The 25105-nt window shown below is 32.1% G+C and overlaps 1 protein-coding gene across 2 annotated transcripts; it reads left to right on the forward strand.

Moving 5' to 3' along the window:
* The first annotated feature begins 9483 nt into the window (after positions 1-9483).
* LOC132727841 (uncharacterized) lies at positions 9484-24654 on the forward strand. 2 transcript variants are annotated; one of them, XM_060713428.1, is made up of 2 exons: positions 9484-10606; positions 21074-24654. In XM_060713428.1, exon 2 carries the CDS (start codon positions 21137-21139, stop codon positions 22532-22534), a length of 1398 nt encoding a protein of 465 aa, XP_060569411.1. In that variant the 5' UTR covers positions 9484-10606; positions 21074-21136; the 3' UTR covers positions 22535-24654. The 2 variants fall into 2 exon arrangements, with proteins under 2 accessions (XP_060569411.1, XP_060569412.1); XM_060713429.1 differs by lacking the exon at positions 9484-10606 and adding an exon at positions 18716-18849.
* The last annotated feature ends 451 nt before the right edge of the window (positions 24655-25105 follow it).

Below are 25105 nucleotides of genomic sequence, written 5' to 3' on the forward strand. Positions count from 1 at the left end.
TTCCACTATTTACAAGTTCAATTGGTAGACGCTCGTGACGCCGTCAAATTTTAAGCACAGTTTTAAATATAAGATATTCTTCTTTTCTTTATATATCTTATGATCATCTCTGGCTCCATATCATATGTACTTTTGAATATTTGCACTAACGTAGCATGAGTTACATTTCCGGTTACCGTACCTTCAAATTCCATCTATATCATTCACGTGCGTTGTTTATATATATATACATACAAGATGGCCTGCGGATAAACATGTGCCTTGTTATTTTCTTTTCCTCTCCTTATCACATAATTGTCAATCAATCAATTAGCTCTCTCTGCAAAATGAGGAAACGTAATTGAAACAAAAACTACCCAACTTCTGGTAATTGCCAGGATTGTTTTCCGGGAAATGTCTTTATTAGTTTAGAGTCTGCTTACTTTCCTTGTATTCTTTTTGATGATGAAATATAGAGATTTTATGGAAAAATTAATGGTGAAGGAGGGCCCCAGGTTCCTCACCATGCATTTCTCTAATACTTCAGGCACGTGCATGCACCTGAACCACAAGCCTTCTGAAAGCTAGCTAGACAGACAGCTCCCTTACATGAAAGATTACGGTAACTAGTTCATATAGTACAGTAATGCGCTTATATCAGACCAACATCATCCGGTTCATACAGTTCGTTTGAATGATTTGAAGTGTACGTGAAAGTAAAGTTCAAGATTCAGTAATTTCGTTAATTTCCGCTATATAAAATGTTTTATTAAGGAAAGAGGGGAGTAAAATGGTAATTATCTGCACTTTTTAACAGCATGAACTTACTTATTGAACCAAAAGTAACTTGCATTTAACGCCAGTATAAGACAGCTGTGAGCTGTAAATAAACCGGCCTGGTCTTCCGAGTAGTCTAGTCAGGCTCTGTAACACCGCACTTTGGGGTCAAACGCACTTTGGGGTCCGACCCCAGAGTGCGTTACGCACTTTGGGGTCCAATTTCGACCCCAAAGTGCGTTAAACAGGTACATATGCATTTTTAACATCAGGCAAACGACCGCACTTTGGGGTCATAGAAATTTAATGTTCATTATGTTTTAAATAATATATTGTAATCAAAGCCAATGGTAAACAAAAAACCAAGGTATTAAATAGACACAAACATGTGCCCTGAATTATAGTATTTAATTGGTCTTGATAAGTAAGTGAAGAACTTTCACCAAATAAATCACCAAATAAAGAATTTGTATCAATTATTAAGCTTAAAATATTTTTTCTCAAATTTTCCATTTATTTTAAAAGAATGTACATCTTTCATTAACTCCATTGTTTTTAGCTAAATGCATTATCTTCCCGTTTTTTATTTACACATTTTATAGAAATATGATACTAAGTCTTAGCATAGACAAAGGTATAAATTCTGGGAAATCTTAGTAAGACATTTCAGTAAAAAATGTGCCTGATAATATGTTGAAAGAGCCATTTATTTAGCTAAATGTGACATATAAGAAACTTGACTAGGTGTAGAAGTAGTAGTCCGTACAGGCAGTACTAATAATATCAACTATTTAAGTAGTCGCACTTTAAGAGCCGAGGTTCAGAATAATGTAAAATTCTCACTGGGGGTATAGAGGGGATTGTGAGATATCGATCCCCCCCCCCCGAGGGTTAAAAATAACGTTTTAAAGGCCCATTATGCTTTTATTTGTTGTTGTTTTTTTAAGGCTTTTTTGATGTTCTTCTATATTATCCAGAAAATATACTCATTGGCCAATTAGCTGAACCATCTTTTTCATCTGTTGCTTTTTTGCAATGATGAGTACAGTTATAGTGAATTTTATATGGAAGTCAAAGTGTTTTGACTTCTTTTTTGACAAATAATTTCACATTTATCGCTACTTTATTCAGGTAACAAGCATCTTACATTTCTCAGATACCATTATTTTAACATTATAAAAATTCATGTTTGCTCTTTCTAAAGAAGTATGTAAGATTTCCCTTTAAAAAAAGCCTCTGGCGAACGATTGTTACGGAACTTACAAAAACCCTTAAGTTTGTTGATAAGCTTAATAATGTATTTGTAAAAATCACTATTTATAGTCCGATCGAAAAACTTGATGTTTCACCAGAACATTGCAATAGAGTATATTTATAGTTCTTTGGAAAAAAATATTAACTGCATTTTATTTCATTCCCAACATATTTAAAATGGGGCTCAATATGGCACAAAAAGTTATCAAGTTAATGACTGAGAGAACGGGATATTGTTCGCAGCATCTTTTAATTCTAGGAATACAGAGTACTAGAGTATTTTGAACGGTGGCATAAAAGTGACATCTGTATTTTTTTTTTTTTGATACTTTTTTTTTTTTTTTTTTTTTTCGTACATATTTTTTGTTTGTTTGTCGTACATATTTTTTTAGTTTTGAATACATATTTTTTTTTTAGTTTTGCATACATATTCTTTTTTTAGTTTACATACATATTTTATTTTAGTTTTGCATTCATATTCTTTTTTAGTTTGCATACATATTTTATTTTTGTTTTTTCGTACATATTTTTACATGACGCCAATTGCAAGTAGAGGTTTGGATAATTACACCATTTGTAAAACACCATTTTCAAACACTTCACCATCTGTAAATTACAGTACCCCATTTGCAAATGCCATTTGCAAATACCAACATTTTCATTTTTGGAGGTATCAAAAAAATAACAACACTTTTTAGTATATATATAAATATATAGTCCGCGGTAAGCCAAAGAAAGGTTCTACATATGGTCTCGATGTGGTTTACATTTGACACAAGGTGCCTTAAAATCCTTCATGGGGTTTCGGAGATAAGGAGCGGACATGAAACCCAAGTCTTTATTCTTTGACCTGTAGGTGTGATCTCGACCTTGAGCCGACACACCTGGCATATAAGTTCTGCACATTAACTGGATATGCTAAAGAATTGACCTAAGTTTCATAATTCTCAGGGGGTGGGGTTGAGTGGTGCATATTCATGGAATAATAACTTATCACCAATCAACAGCACTTTCCAAATAAACACTAGTATAGTAGTATATAATAATAAAAAAACAATAATAATATAAAATACATATAATATAAAAAAATGGGCCGAAAATGGTCGGCGACTGGGCCGATTCCAAAAATGGGCCGAAATGTGACCAAACCACTGTGCTAGTTTTATACTCAACTATGGGCTGTTATGAGATTTGAAGACTATTTTGATTGGCTAAAATATGTTTGAAAAACAAAAATAAAATATGTACGAAAAACAAAAATAAAGTATGAATACAAAACTTAAAAAATATGTATGCAAAAACTCAAAAAATATGCATGCAAAACTAAAATAAAATATGTATACAAACTAAAAATAAATGCAAATGTCATTTTTATGCCACCGTAATTTTGTTATATGAACACAATTTAGATATTTTAAGTGGTAAAATTTATAAAACTTTTATCACTTAAGCATCATAAAGTATTGACCGCCATCTTGAACACCACCTCAAATATTCCAATGTCGCAGATAGAAAATAAGTCAGTACTCGGTACTCGGTACTCGGTGATATGTAGCATATTAACGCACTTTGGTGTCAAGTTCTCGATTTTGACCCAAAGTGCGTTGGACCCCAAAGTGCGGTGCGAAGTTTAACGCACTTTGGGGTCGAACCCCAAAGTGCGTTTGACCCCAAAGTGCGGTGTTACAAGGCTCCAAAGCCGGAAGCTCAATTTCTGCATTTTGATATTGAAATCCCTAAACTTCAAATGAACTGTTCCATATTCAAAGCTTGGTAACTCCATTCGTGTGTGGTTATAGGGATGGGGAGGGGAAGCGGGTGAAAAACGTATAAACTAAACTGGAAGTGATTCAAGCGTTGTTTACTATTCCTATATGAGAAAAAGTAACATTTTATCCATGTCGACATTAAACGTTTTAGTTTCAATATTTCGAGGATAAATATCGGTGACTTTTTATACTCTTCTATCTACAGGTAGGTATAATGTTGCCATCTAAATAACATAAATGACAGTAACTAGCTAAAAGAAAATGATTTTAAGGGATAACTTGGAATGGGAAGACATGTACATGTACAATGTTGTTAATAATAAGTTCTGGTCTCACGTTTACGTTTGGCTTCAAATTAATTATTTTTCTTTTCTTTTCTGTTTTATTTTTATATTGGAAAGGAGGTGCAGATATTTCGCACAAGAACTTGTGCAGCTTATTATTGAGTGATGGCTGCCATCTAGCACGCCCTACTTTGTTCACAATTTTAGGTTCTTCACAAAAACTGAACACATTTTAATTTCCGTGTCCAATACTCTGTAACATCCAATGAAGTTCTGCTCGACTGAACATTTCAAAATGGATTCTCGGATGTCTTTCCTTATTTCTAAAAGCCCTATTTTTTTTAAAGTATGTTCATTTTAGGATGAAATACGCTTTGTAGCTCATGTTACTGTTACATTTATTTCTATATTGATTACATGAAAACAATTAATATCAGAAGTGGCACACACTGTGCAAATATTTGTAGAAGTAATGAATCAACTAATGGGATATATAGATTACACGTGCCATCCCATTGTTAAAGTGGACAATAGACAAAATGGTATCGCGAAATCCTGAAACAATGTTAATATTTATACAGATAACCACCGACACAAATAATCCATTAAACATTGTATAAAGGCCCAACTGGACTATAAAAGCCAGCAGATGGCGCTAGGGCAGGTTTCTTATTAATTTTATGCATGCTTCACTTCAGGGACCCTTTTTCAAAGATTTAAGATTAATTACCAAATGCATTAAAACAACACTTGGCATGTTTGTAGGCATAGATATTTTTGACAAAGATTGACCAAAATTATTCAAAATATAACTTTGTAAAGTGTATTTCTGGAAAAAAATACTGGCTGTCAAATTTGAAATTTGAATTTCCCTGGGAGGAGCCATGTGATCATTACAGGTCATAAACCTTCAGTAGTAAACAGAAGCACGTGGCAGTGTTTATTTCAGGGAGAGAGATTTGTAGCAGACGATGTATATTTCAGGGAGGGACATTTTCAGCAGACGACGCATTGGAATGCTGAATACATGATAAGAAAAAAACAATAACTTTTACTGACATGTTTTATCAAATCCAACAAATTTACAATAATCTATTAATATATGATTTTTTTTTTAAATTTCAAAATACTGATTTAACTTGTAATTTGAATGGTTTAACCTTCATGAAAACAGTAAAAGTAACTTCCAGGTATATTTTATTTACACTTTATTTTGTTGTAAATATCTTGTAGTCAAAAATGTTAATGAAACTAAATGTTGCATATGCATGAAAATTTTATACATTAACAGCTTAAAAATATTTTAAAATCCTGTCAAGAACATTTTTAGCAGGTTGTTCCTATGTAAGTCACATCTTTTGGATTTGAATATAATTGTCTGACTTGATGAAGGACACATACAGCATTCCAGTAAAAAAAGGAAAAACAACTGACTTCAAAAATAATAATGTCTTTAATTAATCTGTGAGTTATATAAAACATTCATTAAACCTCTCCTATGTAAAATCAGCCGTTTTTGTTTACTTTCTCTCTGCAGGTTAACACTGCATGCTATTTATAGTTCAGGGTTTATAACAGACAGTTTAACATCACTGATTAGTCACACCCACAAAATACTCGCTGCCGCGGCAGCGAATGTTGCCAAACCCAACCCCTGTGAAACAATTGTAAGATATCGAGTTATAGTACTAAAAGCTTCAAGCGCCAGAGAGAAAGGGTTATTCAGCAATACTCAAAGCCCATGGCTTATTGCCTTTTCTGTTTAACGCTGTAATTTTTAATTCATTGTGTATCATATGCCGATTTTTATACACGTGAATTCTACGCTCGTAAAGTCGTATTTGTTGAATATTTAATTAATTCAGAAGAATATTTCACACAGACATTAATGAAACATGGCAGAGGATATCATGGCAAGGGGTGATACACATTTTACTTTCAAGGGAGACAAATTCGGAGAAAACTTCGTCATATGTAGATAATAAGTCACCTCAAGGGAGACAACTTCGTCAGTGGATTTCACAACGTCGCTATAAGGTATTAATGTTCTTTTTTTGATATTTGGAAACAATGTAAACGTATAAGTTGCATTGATTTTCGTAAAATTAGATTTAATACGTGGTCAAATGCGGCTGACAGTCGATATTTACCGGATAATATCTCGTGTGTATTAGTAATAATCGCGATAATAATTTGATAATTATATCGATTGCATACTTATCTGTAAATATAGCAAAATGTTGTTAATAAAAACCAGCACAAAAATAACAGGCTAATACAACAATAGAGGAGCATGAAGATTTAAAACTATATATATATTGCAAAACGACATTTTAAACTTTACGAACACGAACGTACGAATATTGGTTCATTAAATACAATTACGAAATAGTGATTAACTTGTTAACAGGTTAACGATCAAATGATAAAAATGTGAATAGTATGACGATGATTTAATAAAATACATACAGAGGTATAATCTTCATATTTAAAATAACGCACCACATTTAATTTTACAATACCAACAATTATTAGCATTTTCAATGACAAAGTATCATGAAGATAGTTATGAAATTTTAAGGTAATAATTTTATTCCTTTTGAAAGATTTTTTGATAGAAAAAAAATCGCGATTGATCGTTCCTCTACATACCGCACAAAAGAAAATTAATAAAAAATAAATAAAAATTATTTATTTTAAAATCAAAATGATAAGGCACACATACAATCACCCCAATACAATCGTTAAGTTCCCTAACTGACTAAAATCCCTTTACGAATAGTAACTTCTCGGTCAATTCCGTAAAATTTCGGATAAGGGCGATTTTGAATAATTGGGGGCAGGGTGATCCGAATGCAATGAATTATGAATAAATTTTGAATAATTAAGTAAAATTGTATTGTATTGTATTGTATTGTATTGTATTGTATTGTATTGTATGCGAACTGCGATTTATATCTCTGTAGGTATATTTCTCATCACTGTAAAATCAGCGTTTCATTGTTGCGTTATACAAGGCATGGTCGTTCTATTAGAATCTGAATAGAATCAAATAGAAATGAATCATGAAATTATTAGAGAAGGAATTTATGTTTTCTGTCACCAGAATGATCTCTATGATGTATGTTTTATGGCTAAACGACATTCATAAATATACTGTGAATGCATATTTCATGCCCACTGATTTTATTGTGCGTTTTACTATAAAAGCCATTATAAATTTGAAACATTGTAACTAATTATTTTCTAAAACAATAATGATATCACACCCGGGGCGGGATTGATTATGTTCGATCATCCTACACTAGTCCTTTCTCCTCGGGTCACTACACGGTATTGTTGCTCTTGTATTGACATTATGAGAGCAAATATTTATAGTGGTATTTACTTTAGCTATATTTACTTGTTCAACACCGTGCTCGCCTACCGGTTGAATGTATGGAGACATTGAACAGGTTTTCGATATCTGAAGAGGAAAAACCCGACGTTATTTTATATTATTTTACATCAAAGTGACAGATCGAGGGGCACGAAGAAGTTTAAAGCTATAAAAATCCTAGTTTTAAACATCAAAATCGCTAAATGTTCGAGCGCTTTGATTTATAGCAAAGCATTATAATAAACGCGAGCGCGGTTTTAAATTTGTTATATGGACGATTAAAGAAATAGCTGTTTAAATATTTTAGTATTATATAAGAGATATTTTATTTGGTATTGAATTCAATGTTGGATACTTTGCCAAAAAAGATCTGGTTCTTATAGTCATAAAGTTTGTAACTTTAAATGTGCACTTTACAGAAGATTACGGGTGAAAATGTTAAACTTAACAGGTGTTTTTACGATTGTATACGTATTGAATTCTATTTAAATTCATACACAAGGTTAGCTTTTAAAAAAGCTAGTAGCGACTCGCTTCGTAATTTTTTTCAAGGGATGTGTTTAAATGTAAAAATGACAGTTCAGTTAGCTGAAGAGACTTCAGCGAACATCAAAATAAAAGTGAAGTCAACACTGGCCCGGTGCCCGATGGCCAGTGTATATAAGTTCAGGCCAGTGTAAATTTAAGAAAATTTTGTTAATTATTTAGTAGAATAAATTCAAAACTGGAATTCGGGCCAGTAAATTCAAAATCTTAAACTCATTGACTGAAAGTGACATATAAAGTTCTCTCAGTTTAACCAAGATGAGTATGAGTATATATGAAGGTGCATGTAAACGGATTGAATGAAGAACCTATGTCTATGCACATTTACTATATGGCCTGTTGACCTTGACCACAAAATGTTAGATAGGTAGATTTCATAGAGATGTCTCTTTATACAAAATTAAGTTGTAATACATGTATGTTATTTAGTATTGGAATGAGAGGCACAAGTCCTAAAGTAAACACAAGTTGTCAATCAATTCAGCCAGAAAAGCCGGGATCCTATTAAAAAATATAGGGATCCCGGAAATTGACCAGTCTAAGAAGATGTTTTTCAGATAAGCCGGGATCCTATTAAAACATATAGGGATCCCGGGAATTGACCAGTTCAAGAATATAGTTTTCAGAAAAGCCGGGATCGTATTAAAATGTAAATAGATCTCACGGATTGACCAGTTCAAGTGTAAAGTTTTCAGAAAAGCTGGGATCGTTTTAAAACATACAGGGATCCCGGGATTTGACCAATTCAAGAAAATAGTCTTTGATTTTTCCAATTGATTAGGCATATAATTATAAGTATTGTGATTTCCGCATTTTAAGTTTGTTAATAAATAGCTCTAAATATATCTATATTCTAAGTTAAATTAATTTAACGTTCATTATATACAATAAAAAAATTAACGTTTAATGGCCTTCCATTACGACAACAATCAACACAAATATAGTTCATTAAGTTTTTCCTCCATATCTTATACGATCCCGGATCCCGGGCGTCCCGGATCCCGGCCAGTAAATACATACACTAAATACCGGAAAGGATAAAATGACCGGAAAAAAGGAAAAATAAAAAAAGCACAGAACCAGATGTACACTTATGTTAATTAACCAAACGAAATCTTACTACAGAGAAAACAGGTGAAATCGCTAAATCAGAAGTCAGTGTAAATATGATTTATTGAAAAGAATTCATAAAGACAAAGATTTTAATCATCATTATATCTTTGCGCTCAAAACAATACTTGCTGATTTTTAAAAATGGCGTGAAAATTGAATGTTTTTTGACGCTATGTAAGATTAAATTTGATTGGCTAAATAATTTTGGATCCTAGCCCTGATAGATAAATTTTGTAGAAAGCTGGAAGCCAAGCTTCGATTAAATTTTTGGATAGCTTCGGAGTTTTAGGTTGTTTCTCAGTAAAATCCTACCGTAATACCGGCTCGCCGTGGCGAGCCGGCAAAACAATCATTTGAAAGGCGGACATTATTTTGTAAGAAGGAAAAAGAGATCTGACGTAAGATCGTTACCTTCTTAAGCAAGTAAACAATGTATACTGTAGATATAATTATTTGGACACTGGCTTTAATTATACGTGTTGAAAAAAACAAAGGTTTTTTTTAGTGAAACTAGGCGTTTAAATGGATTACCAAACCAAACCGTGCTGACGAATTATCGTATTAATCTTTGCTAAAGTTAACACTTTCTTCGGATATTTGTATACTATGTAAATCATAGCAATCTGCAATAGATCAGTGCATAGTCTACTTGCTCTTATCAAAAGGGAATAAACCGCGATTCAATCGATTTGATAGCATTGTCCTATCTTTTTATAAGTAATAAACGAACTGAAAAAAATGACAAAATTTGTTGGAGGGAATTCAACAACTTCAATAGACGACGATTTTTGCCACAAAGCGTAAAATACATATAGATGAATGGAATGAATACGGACTTTAAAGTTTGACAGAAAGTTGAAGCGGTGTTCCACGTATGATTGGTAGTAACTATTGAATAGCGATACAAATTTAATGAATACGAGTGATATGAACCATGGTGGTAGAATGATTAAAATTTTATTAAACATTTGTATTACTTGTGAAACATGTTCAACTTTATACCTAGGAACGTATAATTGAAACAAATACACTTGTACAACTAAACTCGCATGCTGTACTTAATAGTCGCGGAGAAAAAGTGACAGAAAAAAACTAAATCATTGAATTAGTTAAGGTGATTACAGTGATATATAGCGAGTTCAAAATTTCTTTCTTGCAGTGAAAAAGTGAAAAACGTGCAGCGGGGTTCAAAACGTGCAAACGTATCGGGCATATGTGCTTGATGAATAAATATTAAAGTTTTATGTTTATAGAATCTAAGAGTCTGCATTTACAAAGAACTGAACGGTGGTGGGTTTTTTTTATATGAAAAGAAGCTATGTATAAACAATGAGTCAGAAACATAGGGACATGTTCAATAACCGTTGAGTTTTATAAATAAACAGATATAAATTGGAGAGTGTATAAACTGCGAACTTCATAATCATTATTTGTTTGATAAAAGTTGAATACGGGATTTAATTGTACCCAGTTATCTGCACGACCGTGGAATGTACGGAGTTTAGGTAAGACTGGTATTTTATGCATTCGTTCATTTATTGTGTTAAACAAATTCCGGGAGAAATATATTGACTGGGTCCACAATATTGAATCACAAATTGTGCAAATTATCGGTTAAAGTTTCTGGGGTTTTAGGACAGGAACTTTTTCTTTCTCTTTCTGTTTTTTTCTTTCTTCTTTTATTTTTTTTTCTTTATGTCTATCTTTCCAAATTTTCTTTCTTTCTTTTTTTTCTTTCTTTCTTTCTTTCTTCTTTCTTTCTTTCTTTCTTTCTTTCTAAAAGTTTTCTTCCTTTGTTTATTTCTTCCTTTCTCTATCTTTATTAACAATCTTTCTTTCTTCTATCTTTCTTTTTTTCATTTTTCTTTCTTTCTTTCCTTCTTTCTTTCTTTCTTTCTTTCCTTTTTTTAGGTTTTCATAGATCATTATTATATTTCCCTATCTACAACTCAAAAAGCTGGATCCACACAATATTGAATCAAAAATTGTGCAAATTATCGGTTAAGTTTTGGTGGGTTTTAGGACAGGAACTGTTTCTTTCTTTTCTTTCTTTCTTTCTTTCTTTCTTTCTTTCTTTCTTTCTTTCTTTCTTTCTTTCTTTCTTTCTTTCTTTATTTATTTATTTCTTTCTTTCTTTCTTTCTTCATTCCTTTCTTTCTTTCTAAAAATTTTCTTCCTTTGTTTATTTCTTTCTTTCTCTATTTTCTTTATGAATGATCTTTCTTTCCTCTGTCTGTCTTTCTTTCTTTTTTTTCTTTCTTTTTTTCTTTTTTTTTTTCTTTCTTTCTTTCTTTCTCTCTTTCTTTCCTTTTTTTAGGTTTTCATAGATCAAAATAATATTTCCCTATCTACAACTCAAAAAGCTAGATCCACACAATATTGAATCAAAAATTGTGCAAATTATCGGTTAAGTTTTTGGGGGTTTTAGGACAGGAACTGTTTCTTTCTTTCTTTCTTTCTTTCTTTCTTTCTTTCTTTCTTTATTTCTTTCTTTCTTTATTCCTTTCTTTCTTTCTAAAATTTTTCTTCCTTTGTTTATTTCTTTCTTTCTCTATCTTTATGAATGATCTTTCTTTCCTCTGTCTGTCTTTCTTTCTTTTTTTTCTTTCTTTTTTTCTTCTTTTTTTTTCTTTCTTTCTTTCTCTCTTTCTTTCCTTTTTTTAGGTTTTCATAGATCAAAATAATATTTCCCTATCTACAACTCAAAAAGCTAGATCCACACAATATTGAATCAAAAATTGTGCAAATTATAGGTTAAGTTTTTGGCGGTTTTAGGACAGGAACTGTTTCTTTCTTTCTTTCTTTCTTTCTTTATTCTTTTCTTTCTTTCTTTCTATATTTTTCCTTTCTTTGATTATTTCTTCCTTTCTCTATCTTTATAAACAATATTTCTTTCTTATGTCTTTCTTTCTTGTTTTCTTTCTTTCTTTCTGTCTTTCTTTCTTTCTTTCTTTCTTCTTTCTTTCTTTCTTTCTTTCTTTCTTTTTTAGGTTTTCATAGATCATTATTATATTTCCCTATCTACAACTTTTAAAGCAATTAATGCTTAACGTCTGTATTTTTCACCCGAAATTCACACATGTACATAACTTTATACATTCGAAGCTTCGAAACTTTACATACTTCAGCATTGGTTTGATAACTATCTTTACTGAGAGTTTATCAAATATATGAAATATTAATTTTATGGTCACAATCTTTTAACTATAAACAAACCGTTAACGCTTTCGTTTCGTCCATTAAAATAGCTGAATAAAGGCTTTTTCGTGACCGTGCATTACTTCAGCTGATATTGAGTGAGTTTTAGCAGATTTTTTAAGTAAGTATATGTAATAAAAAACAGTCAGGAAATCAGCCATAAAACGTCATAAACTTCAATACGTTTTCTTTTTATCTAAGGATACTTTTATATTTCTGTTTTATTTATATGGGAACAAAAACGATGAATTTCGCTGGTCCGTATGTAAGTGAACTAGAAGTGTTCCGAATGTTGAGAAAAATTTCAGTTTCTTATACTAGTGTCCTTTCCTTCCAACCCCCACGAAACTGTCGTTTGCCAGAAATCGTAAATTCAACGACCTGGTAAGCTATTATGTTTCCCTAATGAGCGTCTCCCCGCTATTTGTGTTACACTAATACATTAATTAGACAAGGCTATGGAAGAAAAAAATGATTTATTGAAAAATTTCACCATGCCTCAACAGCTTGACAGAAGAGAACAACAGTTATTATTCGGTTAATTTGCTGTTACCACTTTACTCCCTTGTAAGGGGGGGGGGGGTGTAAATTTCAAAACAAACATATTTATGCTAGTTTATATTTATATGGTCATTAAATTCGTTTTAAAGGATAAAATAGTAAATCTACCTACGGAGATTATAAAGTTTAAAATGAGGACATTTTTGCGCGATAAGCCCGTACCTAAAAGTCTTTATTATAGTATACGTGAAAAAAATGTATTTTAATAAGGACTTAATGAGGATCAATACTAAAAATACAAGGTTGCACATTTTTAGTATGAAAAGAAAACAATCTATAAATAAACAAGAATAAACAGGTATTATAAATATATATCAATTAGGGGCGTTAAACTTTTGTTTGACAAAACATATTAGGCTGCGTTAAAGCGGGATTAAAGGCGATGTTTTGTCGTAGTTGTTGTTGATTTTTTTCTAATTTGTTTTTTAGTCACACCTGCACTGTGACTTTGTTTTTCCAAATGTCCCGATATTAAATGACGGGCGCAGTCGTCCAGTGGTAACAATGTCTGGCTTATGTTCCAGTGGTAACAATGGCTGGATCACGATCCGAAAATTGCGAGCTCGATTCCCCGTTACTTTAACTAAAATTACTAACATTCACATGGATGAGACTTTAAGAACGATAGTTTTGAACCATTTGCTACTTCCGGAAAAACTTTGTATTTTAGTCGCACTATCAATTACTGTTAGCATTGTCCACCGATATTTCGTAAATAGTTGTTCAAGCTGGTTACCAGTGACTACAACATAATGCAATGGGGTCACTTATCCCCAATCAGATAAAATCGCTCAAACATGGTTCTTTTTAATCATGTAAAGTTAAAGAAAATTCTCTGCGCTTGTTCAAACTTTCCTAATTTGCTTTCGCAAAATGAAATTAAATGCAAAGATTCCCAAGTAGGTGACTTTAAATCGCAAAAAAAGCCTCACAATTGATACAAATATCATAGGAAATAACTAAAAGCCTCACAATTGATACAAGTGTCATAGGAAATAACTAAAACCTCACAATTGATACAAATATCATAGGAAATAACTAAAAGCCTCACAATTGATACAAGTATCATAGGAAATAACTAAAAGCCTCACAATTGATACAAATATCATAGGAAATAACTAAAAGCCTCACAATTGATACAAGTGTCATAGGAAATAACTAAAACCTCACAATTGATACAAATATCATAGGAAATAACTAAAAGCCTCACAATTGATACAAGTATCATAGGAAATAACTAAAAGCCTCACAATTGATACAAATATCATAGGAAATAACTAAAAGCCTCACAATTGATACAAGTATCATAGGAAATAACTAAAACCTCACAATTGATACAAGTATCATAGGAAATAACTAAAAGCCTCACAATTGATACAAATATCATAGGAAATAACTAAAAGCCACACAATTGATACAAATATCATAGGAAATAACTAAAAGCCTAACAATTGATACAAGTATCATAGGAAATAACTAAAAGCCTCACAATTGATACAAGTATCATAGGAAATAACTAAAAGCCTCACAATTGATACAAATATCATAGGAAATAACTAAAAGCCTCACAATTGATACAAGTATCATAGGAAAACGTTAAAGTGTATAAAGATATAATTATTTTTGCTTCCTAAGATTTTGTTTGAACTTTGAAAAAGAACAACTTCAAAAATATTTGTATGAAAGAAATATGTTGGTATATTTCCTTTTGAGCAAATAGCACTAACAAAAATCATAGCTTTACAGGTAAAACCCTTTATAAAGTAGCAGCACCTGGACATTTTCGTATGTTTACAGACATATTGTTCATTTGTGTTCATTAGAAGAGACATTCTATGTTACCAATGTTCGAGGATTTTTCTTAAGGATATGCAAACAACATGATTTTAACATTAAGAAATTTATGAGTTTTATGAAAAAATATTTCGTTTTAAATCTTTATTAATCAAAATTGATATAATAAGTTTATAATTTTTGTCAGTGACAAAATGAATTTCAATATTGAAGTAAAAAAAAACTACAAAATTGAAGGGAATATAATTATATGTTCTACAAGAAACTGTCAATTGACGTTTATATAATGACATGGCATATTATAATAATTGATAAATAATAAGCATTCATAATTCATAAATTCCGATACCAGTTAAAAGCAAAGTGTTTAATAGTTGGGGGCGAATTACAATATGTAGGAAAGAAATTTAATTCTATTTTATTAAATACTATAAAAGGTTTTTATTAATAGTCTAGCGAATGAATGCTGTTGTATGTATTGTCAGTCATAATTATAACATAAAATTATTGTTCAAAACTAGACCAAAAACTCTAGTATACTCCTTTCAAAACACTTTGCTTAAAGGCCCATTATGCCCCTCAGTGGTTTTATCTTTAATTCTCACAAACTTTTCATTCCTTGTACACCATAATAGTTTCTAAAAAGATATTCACTGGCCAGTTCCCTAAGTCATTTTTGCTTCGATTGCATTTAGTACAATTAAAGTAATTTATAATTTTGTATGGAAGTCAAAATACTACTTTGTTTACATTTTGCTAAGTTTTTGACAAATAATTCCACATTTAGCAATTCTTTCTTTCCAGTCAAAAAGCATCTAACATGCTTTTAAACCATTTTAATGTATTTTACTGTTACGAAATCTATTATTACCCTTTCTAAAGCATGAGAATTTTAGTCATTTCTGAGGCAAACTGTGCCTTTTAGAGTATATATTTATACTTTTTGACTTCATCAAAAGATACATAACTTGTGCTATGATATTTATATATGAGCTGCGTCACGACAAAACCAACATAATGGGTTTGCGACAAGCATGAATCCAGACCGGCCTGCGCATCCGCACAGTCTGATCAGGATCCATGCTGTTCGCTATCAGTTTTCTACTTGTTATAGGGTTTGTAAGCGAACAGCATGGATCCTGATCAGACTGCGCGGATGAGCAGGCTGGTCTGGATCCATGCTGGTCGCAAACGCATTATGTTGGATATGTCATGGCGCGGCTCCTATATTTAAATTTTAAATATGGTGAGCTGAAGTTACCTCATTAATTAAGTAATATATAAATTTATTCTGTTAATATTTCCTTATCCACATATTAGATGACGTCAATAAACTAAACGACACCTGTTTAATTAATTTTCAATTGAACGTAGTTTAACAAATCTCCATTGATTTCATTTCTATTACCATTTTAGAATGGAAATATATATTAATCTTTCGTGCATTATAACAGTACAAGTGCACTGTTTATTGTGCAGATGAGTTATCATAATACTGCACCTTTGTAACGTCGCTTTTCATTAGATAATCGTGACGTTAGTATTATCATTTATTAAGATTTTTGACAGGTTATATGGCCCTATATAAACGGTTGTTTGAAAATATAGCCTGAATCCCTAGCATTACAAATAATGTATAAACGTCACTGCGCGTTTGTAACGTCGCTTTTCATTGGATAATCGTGACGTTTATATTATTTATAACGAATTTATAATACAGCAAGCATCATTTTTAGAGAAATAAAAGCGGCTCGGGTTATATTGCAAACAACCGTTTATATACGGCTATATAACCTGTCAGAAATATTTATAACGAATATATAATGCAGCAAGCATCATTTTTAGAGAAAAAAGTAAGGTTTCTTCATAAATCGACAGCAGCCGTGTATATAAAACTTTTTAATACTGCACGTTTGTAACGTCGCTTTTCATTGGATAATCGTGATGTTTAGCTCATATACACGGCTGCTGGCGATTTACGAAGAGACCGCGCTTTAATTCGTTGTAAATATTTCTGACAGGTTGTATGGCCGTATATAAACGGTTGTTCGCAATATTATCCTCGCCTTGGGGCTCGGTTTATATTAACAAACAACCGTTTATATAGGGCCATATAATCTGTCAAAAATCTTAATACTTTATAATACAAACGGCACGATTATATACATGGCTACTGTCAATTTTTAAAGAAATCGCATTTTTTTCTCTCTTTTTCTCTGAAAAAAGGAAGTTTGATGCATTATTAATTCGTTATAAAGATTCTTGACAGGATATATGGCCGAAATCATTATATAGTTTTACTGCAGGTCTATCAGATGCAATGTCCATGAGTTACTGCAATACCAATCACCTTTGCTACCAATCAATGTATCATTTATTGCAAGCTGGCACAATTCAACTTGATTCCAGTAGATGTTTTTCTACACAGTGGACGTGATTTAAGACATAATAATTCAAACGCCGGCGTGACCATTGAGATTATTGTACGAAACCGTTTATTTATGTATTATGTATAAGGTATGTTTAACTTATAGAGTTAATAGACACTCCTCATTACCATCTTATTTGACAGCCTTGCATAACTAACCAGGAATGAATGTGAAGAATTTCCCGAGAACACGACATATCAGCATATGATATCCCGATATATCTTAGTTGACTTACATCAAAGGATATACATCAACAATACACCTCATTACACGTGCATGTCTTCTTTACAAATAATTTGTCTAAAGACAAGAAAAATAGCCTAATCATTTAATCTATTATGTAATAATTCATTGACCCGCGTGTAAATATGTCGAGCTTAAAACAAAATAGCGCAAATAACACGCCACTTGGTAGTTAGCATTAAAGAATTAGAGGGCCTGATCTAGATATCCTGACAGATAATCCATATAAACTTATTATTAATTCATAATCTTCAAATCCCTACTGAATAACGATATGTGCGATTTAATCACCTGACATGCCGTGACCTTATTTATTATGTCAAAGAAAACACAGGAGGAAAATTAATTATGAATCCACATAAAAATATCTTTTTCGGTATATTGAATTCCTTCAAATGTTTAAATTGAATGAAGGTACTCCTGGAGTGCTGTATCAATTACCTAATGTCTTCTCTTTTTCACAAAAAAAAATCGACTATAATTATTATTTTCCTCTATTCTGACTGTATAGTGTACAATAAGTGAAAAGTAAGGTGACATTGGGTCAAAGAAACGATAAATGGCATATAAAAACCATCGGGAAAAAATCGTACGAAAAGAACATTTAAAATGAATACCGTAAAAATTTCCATTTAAATTTGATTTTTGTCAAGGCTATCAGATGGCATACGTTTTTAAATATAAAGGATCTCCACAGCCTAAAAAACATTAAATTTGAATTTCTTGCATACATGTAGATCAGCAAGGGCACTTACAATAAGGTATGCAAAGGATAATTTAAGAAATGTATTCAAAATTAAGCTGAAAATCAAATTTGTGTGCTATATTCTATATTATTTGAGTGAAAAGCGCTGCAAAACTTTTCAATTTTGTTTAAAATAATTATTCTAAAACAAACAAAAAAACGCATTGAGGGAATAATCTGACATTTTGTACACAATTTATTATCAAATGGAACAATCATCTTGAAAAGTTATTTCTAGTCCAGTCATGTAAAAAAACTCGGTGGAATCCCTTTAAATGACGTTTTTAATCGGGTTCCATTTGTTCACCGCAATCCAAATTTAAAGACAAACAAAATTTAAGGTTTATCGGAAATTACTAATTACGCACCTCTTGGTCACAAAAATGTTTTCATGTAAATGCAACATACACAACAATGTATACACTAGCTCAATACTTTCACGAAAAAACTATGTCAACATTCGTACTGTGCTGCTATAATAAATCGTTTCCTTAATACTTGGAACAGCACATACGCATTTTAATATGAAGCCCTCTCAAACAAGGGAGTAAAATGTAACAGCATATAGAAAACAAATACATGCCGGGGCTCAGTTAGAAACTGTCGGTTCAAGTTTTCGTCTGCGTTAATTACCTTGTGTAGATTTTAATGAATTTTGTTTATCACGCAAACATAGAGATGTAGCTATATTAAAGTTTGATTATGTCACGAAAACATTCAAATTGATCTTCGAAAAACTGTTATTCTATCAATAGTGTGGCATGCGCCTTCTTGTAAGGTTAGATATTTTAATTAAAAAAGTATTTAAATGATAAAACCATATCTTATATTTTATATTTTATATTGGAACTGTGTTTCTAAGAACTAACGTCCACATAAAAACTTATTGGATAAAATCGTTATGATATTAAGGTAAAAAATTAATTCAATTGTGGTTTATAACGGTTTTTATTAAATGTGCGATATTCTTCCGTAAAAACAAATGTAAATTATATATACTGTATATATCTTTTTCTGTGCTTCTTAATGCTCTTTTTCATTTCTATAAAAGTACATAAAGGTAAAAACTTTTATTTAAATGATTTAAAATTGTGTTTGTTTTGTCAAGCGCAATTTTAGTAAAAGTAAAAATAAAAAGTTGTTGTATACTTAGAAACTTAAATATTAAGAAAATATATACATGTATTTCTTTATTCTTTATTGTTTGTAGATACAGCTTAACATTTTAACGTATTTTTATTATTTATTATCATTTATTTTATAAAGCGTCTACATTGCTTTGTTTAATTCATGTTATCTAAAGTTCTTGGGCATAATGGAATTCCAGAAATAACATTTTCTTTAAATACTTTAACAATTGCATATTTTACGACTTTATGTACAGTAATGAAAAACCAGAGATAATTACGTTTCTTTCTATATTGCAATTAAAGCCGTGCTAAATCTAACAAAGTGTATTTGATAACAGACAATTATTGCTTTTCACCTGGATCTAAAATGTGTTGTCATTTTTACCAAAAAAAAAAAAAAAAGAAACCTCTTCAATCAAAGTGACTAAGCATTTAGTATACAAACTTAAATATGAGCCGCGTCACGACAAAACCAACATAGTGGGTTTGCGACCAGCATGGATCCGCGCAGTCTGATCAGGATCCATGCTGTTCGCTTAACAACTCCATTACAAGTGGAGAAACTGACAGCGAACAGCATGGATCCTGATCAGACTGTGCGGATGCGCAGGCTGGTCTGGATCCATGCTGGTCGCAAACCCACTATGTTGGTTTTGTCATGACGAGCTCATATATCTTTTATAATGTTTAACAATACATTTTTGCCTCCAAGTAATACTAATATCATTCTTTGTTTAAATTAAGTCAATGTCATAACATCGTTTTAAGAAAACTAAAATGAATTTTTGTTTCTTACGGATCAATAAATTATAGATATTATAAACTATGTAATTTCATATCATTAATTGCATAAATGAATCATATCTTAATATATAACTTATATTTTCACATGTTATTAGTCCTGCTCTGTCCAGCTTTGACATTTTGCATGGGAAAATTAATCGTGAGGTTAAATCCAAATCTTGTTAACCTGATATGAGCCGTGTCATGACAAAACCAACATAATGGGTTTGCGACCAGCATGGATCCAGACCAGCCTGCGCATCCGCGAAGTCTGATCAGGATCCATGCTGTTCGCTTACAGACCCTATAACAAGTAAAGAAACTGATAGCGAACAGCATGGATCCTGATCAGACTGCGCGGATGCGCAGGCTGGTCTGGATCCATGCTGGTCGCAAACGCATTACGTTAGTTTTGTCATGACACGGCTCAAATATTGTTAACCTGATATAATATGAAAGGCAACAGGAGCTATTTAGTCAAAAACTTATCTTCAACACGAATACAAATATTGATAGTATTTAATGCCTATAATAAGCTGCCTAAAACTTTGGACGAATATCCCGGTAGCCAAAAGTAAATAAAGGTTGTTTGAACGGTGACGGATATGTCTTAAAGTTGGTATATATATAGAGGTACTGCCTTTAAAATATTGTCTTAACTGACGTAATTTAGCGGAATTATCAATATAACAGTGTTTGATAAATTTAAAACAACACAATAACATTCACTGGCACTTCACAAAAGCCATGCTATTTATATTTGATTAAGACACCGTTCTTTGAGACAATTTAGGGTCGTAAAGGTGAAATGCACGGTCTATAATCCGTATATAAACACCGTAATCAATTTATACCTGCATTAAGTAGGAACGAACTGTGTTATACATGTAATTTCAATAACTACGACCGAACGGTTAAAAAGGCAATATTGAAATTTTGTTAGGATTGAATTACATCGCTAAGTGTACCTCATTCTCTGTAAAATTGGAAATATGAATATTTCAAAGTTTTACATATATTTTCTAAATTGCCATTGGTACATAAAATGCTGTACTTCAATTTAAAGTGGTAAACTGTTTTCTTTTTAAGAACTGAGGAACGCTGCAGACACACCGGAAGAAGAAGGGCGGGACAAGAACCGGAAGAATAAGAATGACACGTGCCTCCCACACAACGGTTAGCATCGTCAGAATGAGTCAAGTCAACCAAAATAAGAAAATGGGAGGTGGGGGAGCATGTCCACAATGGATGAGAACATTGGAAGAAAAGTATCAAAAACTACACAAAAAGATCACAGAGAACACCTCAAATATTGGTTACGGACGATTTAATTCATGTGTCGGACGAACGGTGTACGATGCCCGTTTATCGCAGGCATTGTTACGTTATAAAGACTCGGCTATACAAAGACATAATTTAAAATCAAAATCAACTTGCAAAATAAGTGATACAAATAACAATAATGAAACCGGTAACATACCTTCAGAATTTGAACAAAATCAATATTTGAAGAATACGGTAGCTATAAACAGTGTCAATGAAACTGCAAATAACTGTGAAGAAAACGAAAAATATAGGTCGTCGTCACCGAAACTACGTCAAAACTGTGGAAGTTCTTCTGACAAGGAGGACTTATGGATAGACAATGCGTCTTTAGACTCGGATTCAGATGAAGACAGTGCACGCGGAGCTAAAAATAGATTTAACAAGGAAATAGACAAACTAACAGCAGGAGAGTTTGGCACAAATGTTATCAGTAGTTCTGATAAAGTTAAAGCAGGGTGTACAAGTGACATTGATAAATTAGATACAAGTAAACATTGCAGGAGAAATTTAAAGACATCTCTTAGCAGGACCAGTAAAGTGACTTCAAAATCATGTCCTGCTAAAATTCAATCTAAATCATTAGAGAGAACAGGACAAAAACGTTTATTGTTATCTAGGAGTAAAAGTGCTAACAGGAATGCAAAAATGTTCACTCCAATGTCCGAGGAAGCAAAACACGCAATTACCGAAACTATTCACGAAATGAACTACTCTGCACCGGGCAGAACGGAAAGGTCTGGCGTTAACTTTATACCCAGCCGTGGGCGGAAATGTGTTAAAACATGGGCTGTTCCAAAGAAAATGAAGAGTGCATCTGATGGGAGAAAAGTACTTGAAAGTGCGTCACAGTGTTTGGCTGACTTACATAGCGATGGAGCTAATCTAAATGAACGCAATTCAGCAGACGAAAACGACTCTTGTCGTTCGTCTGGGGGAACACTTCCGGAGGGCTCGCAGAAATCGAATTCCCGACTTCCGGATATTCAGTCAGGAAGTGCACGCGACAGAAACAATACAAGAAGTTCGTCATATCGACTTCCGGGTATTGGAAAATATGATATTACACAGGAAGACCCTATATTTGAAATTACACCTCCGGGTTTTGATAGCAGATACAATGATATGCAAGTGGTCGAGGAGCGAGAATCTGAGACCCCACCCCCGGATATACGACAACGGGCTATTGATAAATGCTCGGAATGGCTTACTAAATACAACAAATGATTCCGGATTTGGATCTTTATTCAAACAGTAGTTGTTAACTTACCGAGACGTACGTCACAATTTTGTAAAATAAAAGCAAAATTACGCAATTATACATTTAAAAGAAATGGAATACGAAGAGAACATTGGCTACTGGGGTGTTATTTTTCATATTTCAAATGTTTATGGAACGAACTTGTTTAGTTTTGTATCAAACACATTAGGAACGTTTTCAGTTTCCATTATGTTTTAAAACATTTTTTACATTTTCAATAGAATTCAGCTAGTCTTTTAAACAGCATTTCTGTGATATTACGTACAGTGTAGTATTTATGTTTTGTTAGTTAAAACATTTTACACATGTGACATACAGTTTTTAAAAGTGTGCAATTTTTTAGGCGCTATTTACTAATTTTATGGTAAACTACTTTACAAATCTAGCTTCGAGTGACAGTATTTCTTAATTGAATATACAATGTACATGTATATATACATGTATAAAACACTTTTTAATCAACCCGAGTGTAATGATAACAGGTAAATGTCAGATAAGTGTGATAATCTGTAATTTGTATGTGTAACAATTTCATTGTTCGTGTATATATCTAACACACCTTCTAACATGCCTTACGTTTTTATAGTGGATATCTTATACTATGTATAGCTACCCCGTTTGACGTGCGGACCAAAAAATCACATTTTGACGTGTATCTGTTAATCACGCCATATACTCGTGCTCACTGTTCATGGTGGTATTCAACATCCACCATACATTTCTCACAAAAAAATACAGTACAACCTCTGAAAAGCAACACCCTTTGAGAGACAAAGATTTTGGCCGTTGTTGAGGGGTGTAACTATAGATGTAAAACTTTGAAACTTCGTTGCAAAGTCTGACTTTAGAACGAATATATATTAAAGGGAATTATAGAATTTGCAGTTGACTGCTTATATTTTACTATATATTTTTAGAAAGAATTGAAACGGTTGTTGTAAAGAGGTAATTGCTCTACAGAGGGGTCGCTCTGCGGGAGTTGCACTGTATATAATGCACAGTCGTATATGCACATTCTGTATATCTCGAATTAAAGCACTCTTGGTTTCTTAAAAGTAAAGATAAGATATTTCTGCCAAGTGAAAAATGTTTGGTAGGAGCCTTTCCTCAAGGTTTATTCAGTCCTATCACTGAACCATCTTTAGCTTTTCTTTTTTTACTTTTTTTTATCTTAGCTATTAGTAAAGTAACAGTGATTTTCTATGGAAGACATTATAGAAAGTTATATTTTTTCACAAATTGTTTCACGGTCAAGGCTATTTTCTTTCACGCGATTACCATGATCTAACACGTTCTAAAATATAGCGGTGACTTTTCTTAAGAATAAAGGTAGTATTTATTTCTGAAGTTAAATGTGCATTTAACTTTACTCTAGGGGTTTTTTTTCCTCTCTTTCTTATAGACAGGGTAAAAAACTTGTGTGAATAACACGTTTAAAAGCTTGAAATGTCTAATCAATAACGCATAATAGTTTTTCAAGTAGGATTTTGTACAATGATTTATTTATTTATTTTATGCAAAGGCTTTCAACTATTTGTATTTGTACTAAAGGTTTTTCCTCATTATTTCTCTGTGTATAAAGTATACACCGATAATATTTGTGCTGTTCGATTTTGGAAACGCCTCTTTTACAATCTACAAAATTACACAATTAACGCGGTGTGATATTTCCATATATCAAAGTGGCATTCCTCTTTTTTAACTTATTTTAACAACGGTGAAAGAGATACATCTGTATTTTTCATTGCCAGACTGATTGGTCTAAATAACGCTTGTCCAATATGATCAATGTAAAACTGTAGCACAGTCTTTTCTTTTATGGATTTGAATACTAAAATTGACTGCTGTGTACAGGACAAATTTCCATGCAGTTTCGGTCATGCAAAAGGGAAATATTTAGCAGTGTTCAACCTATACATAGCTCATGTTGAATAAAAAAAATACATGTATAGAATGTAAACCAATTTACTTTGTAAAGTATTATCTGTTTCATATGAAAATGTTATTATTTAATTAACTTTATTCAAATTTTACCATTTGTTAAAATGTATATAGAAAATTTAGAAATAAAAAAATGGTCAATTTATTATGTGTTATGATTTATTATGCTTTATTACAATTATTCAACAACATTTTTTTAACTGTTATTTTACATAATTTGACATGAGTGTCAAGTGTGTAAGTTGCATTATCTTAACTCCAATACATTTTGTACTGTTCATTAAAAGTAAAGATCAGATTAGCCAAAGCATAACCATCGTAGTGGCAACGCAGTCTTGTGACAGCTCAAACTAAAAAAATTGGCTCCCTCACCCCGTACCTTCCCATTGGCCCAAGCCGGATGTGAGAAATCCGAATCTGCCTCGAAAAGCATCCCTGAGGTCCATTGTCCATTTATAAAGTTGATGAGTTTAATAAAGTCGAGTGTTGACGTTAGGACGAATCTGCCCTCAACCAGGCAATTTTAAACTGTCTAACCAGAAAATAGTCGAACCGAGTCTGCAGTTTTTACCTTTTTACTAATGTTTCCATTCCTA

Source organism: Ruditapes philippinarum, unplaced genomic scaffold (assembly GCF_026571515.1).
Source record: "Ruditapes philippinarum isolate M1 unplaced genomic scaffold, ASM2657151v2 ctg2766_1_1_1_1, whole genome shotgun sequence".
NCBI classification, from domain to species: domain Eukaryota; kingdom Metazoa; phylum Mollusca; class Bivalvia; order Venerida; family Veneridae; genus Ruditapes; species Ruditapes philippinarum.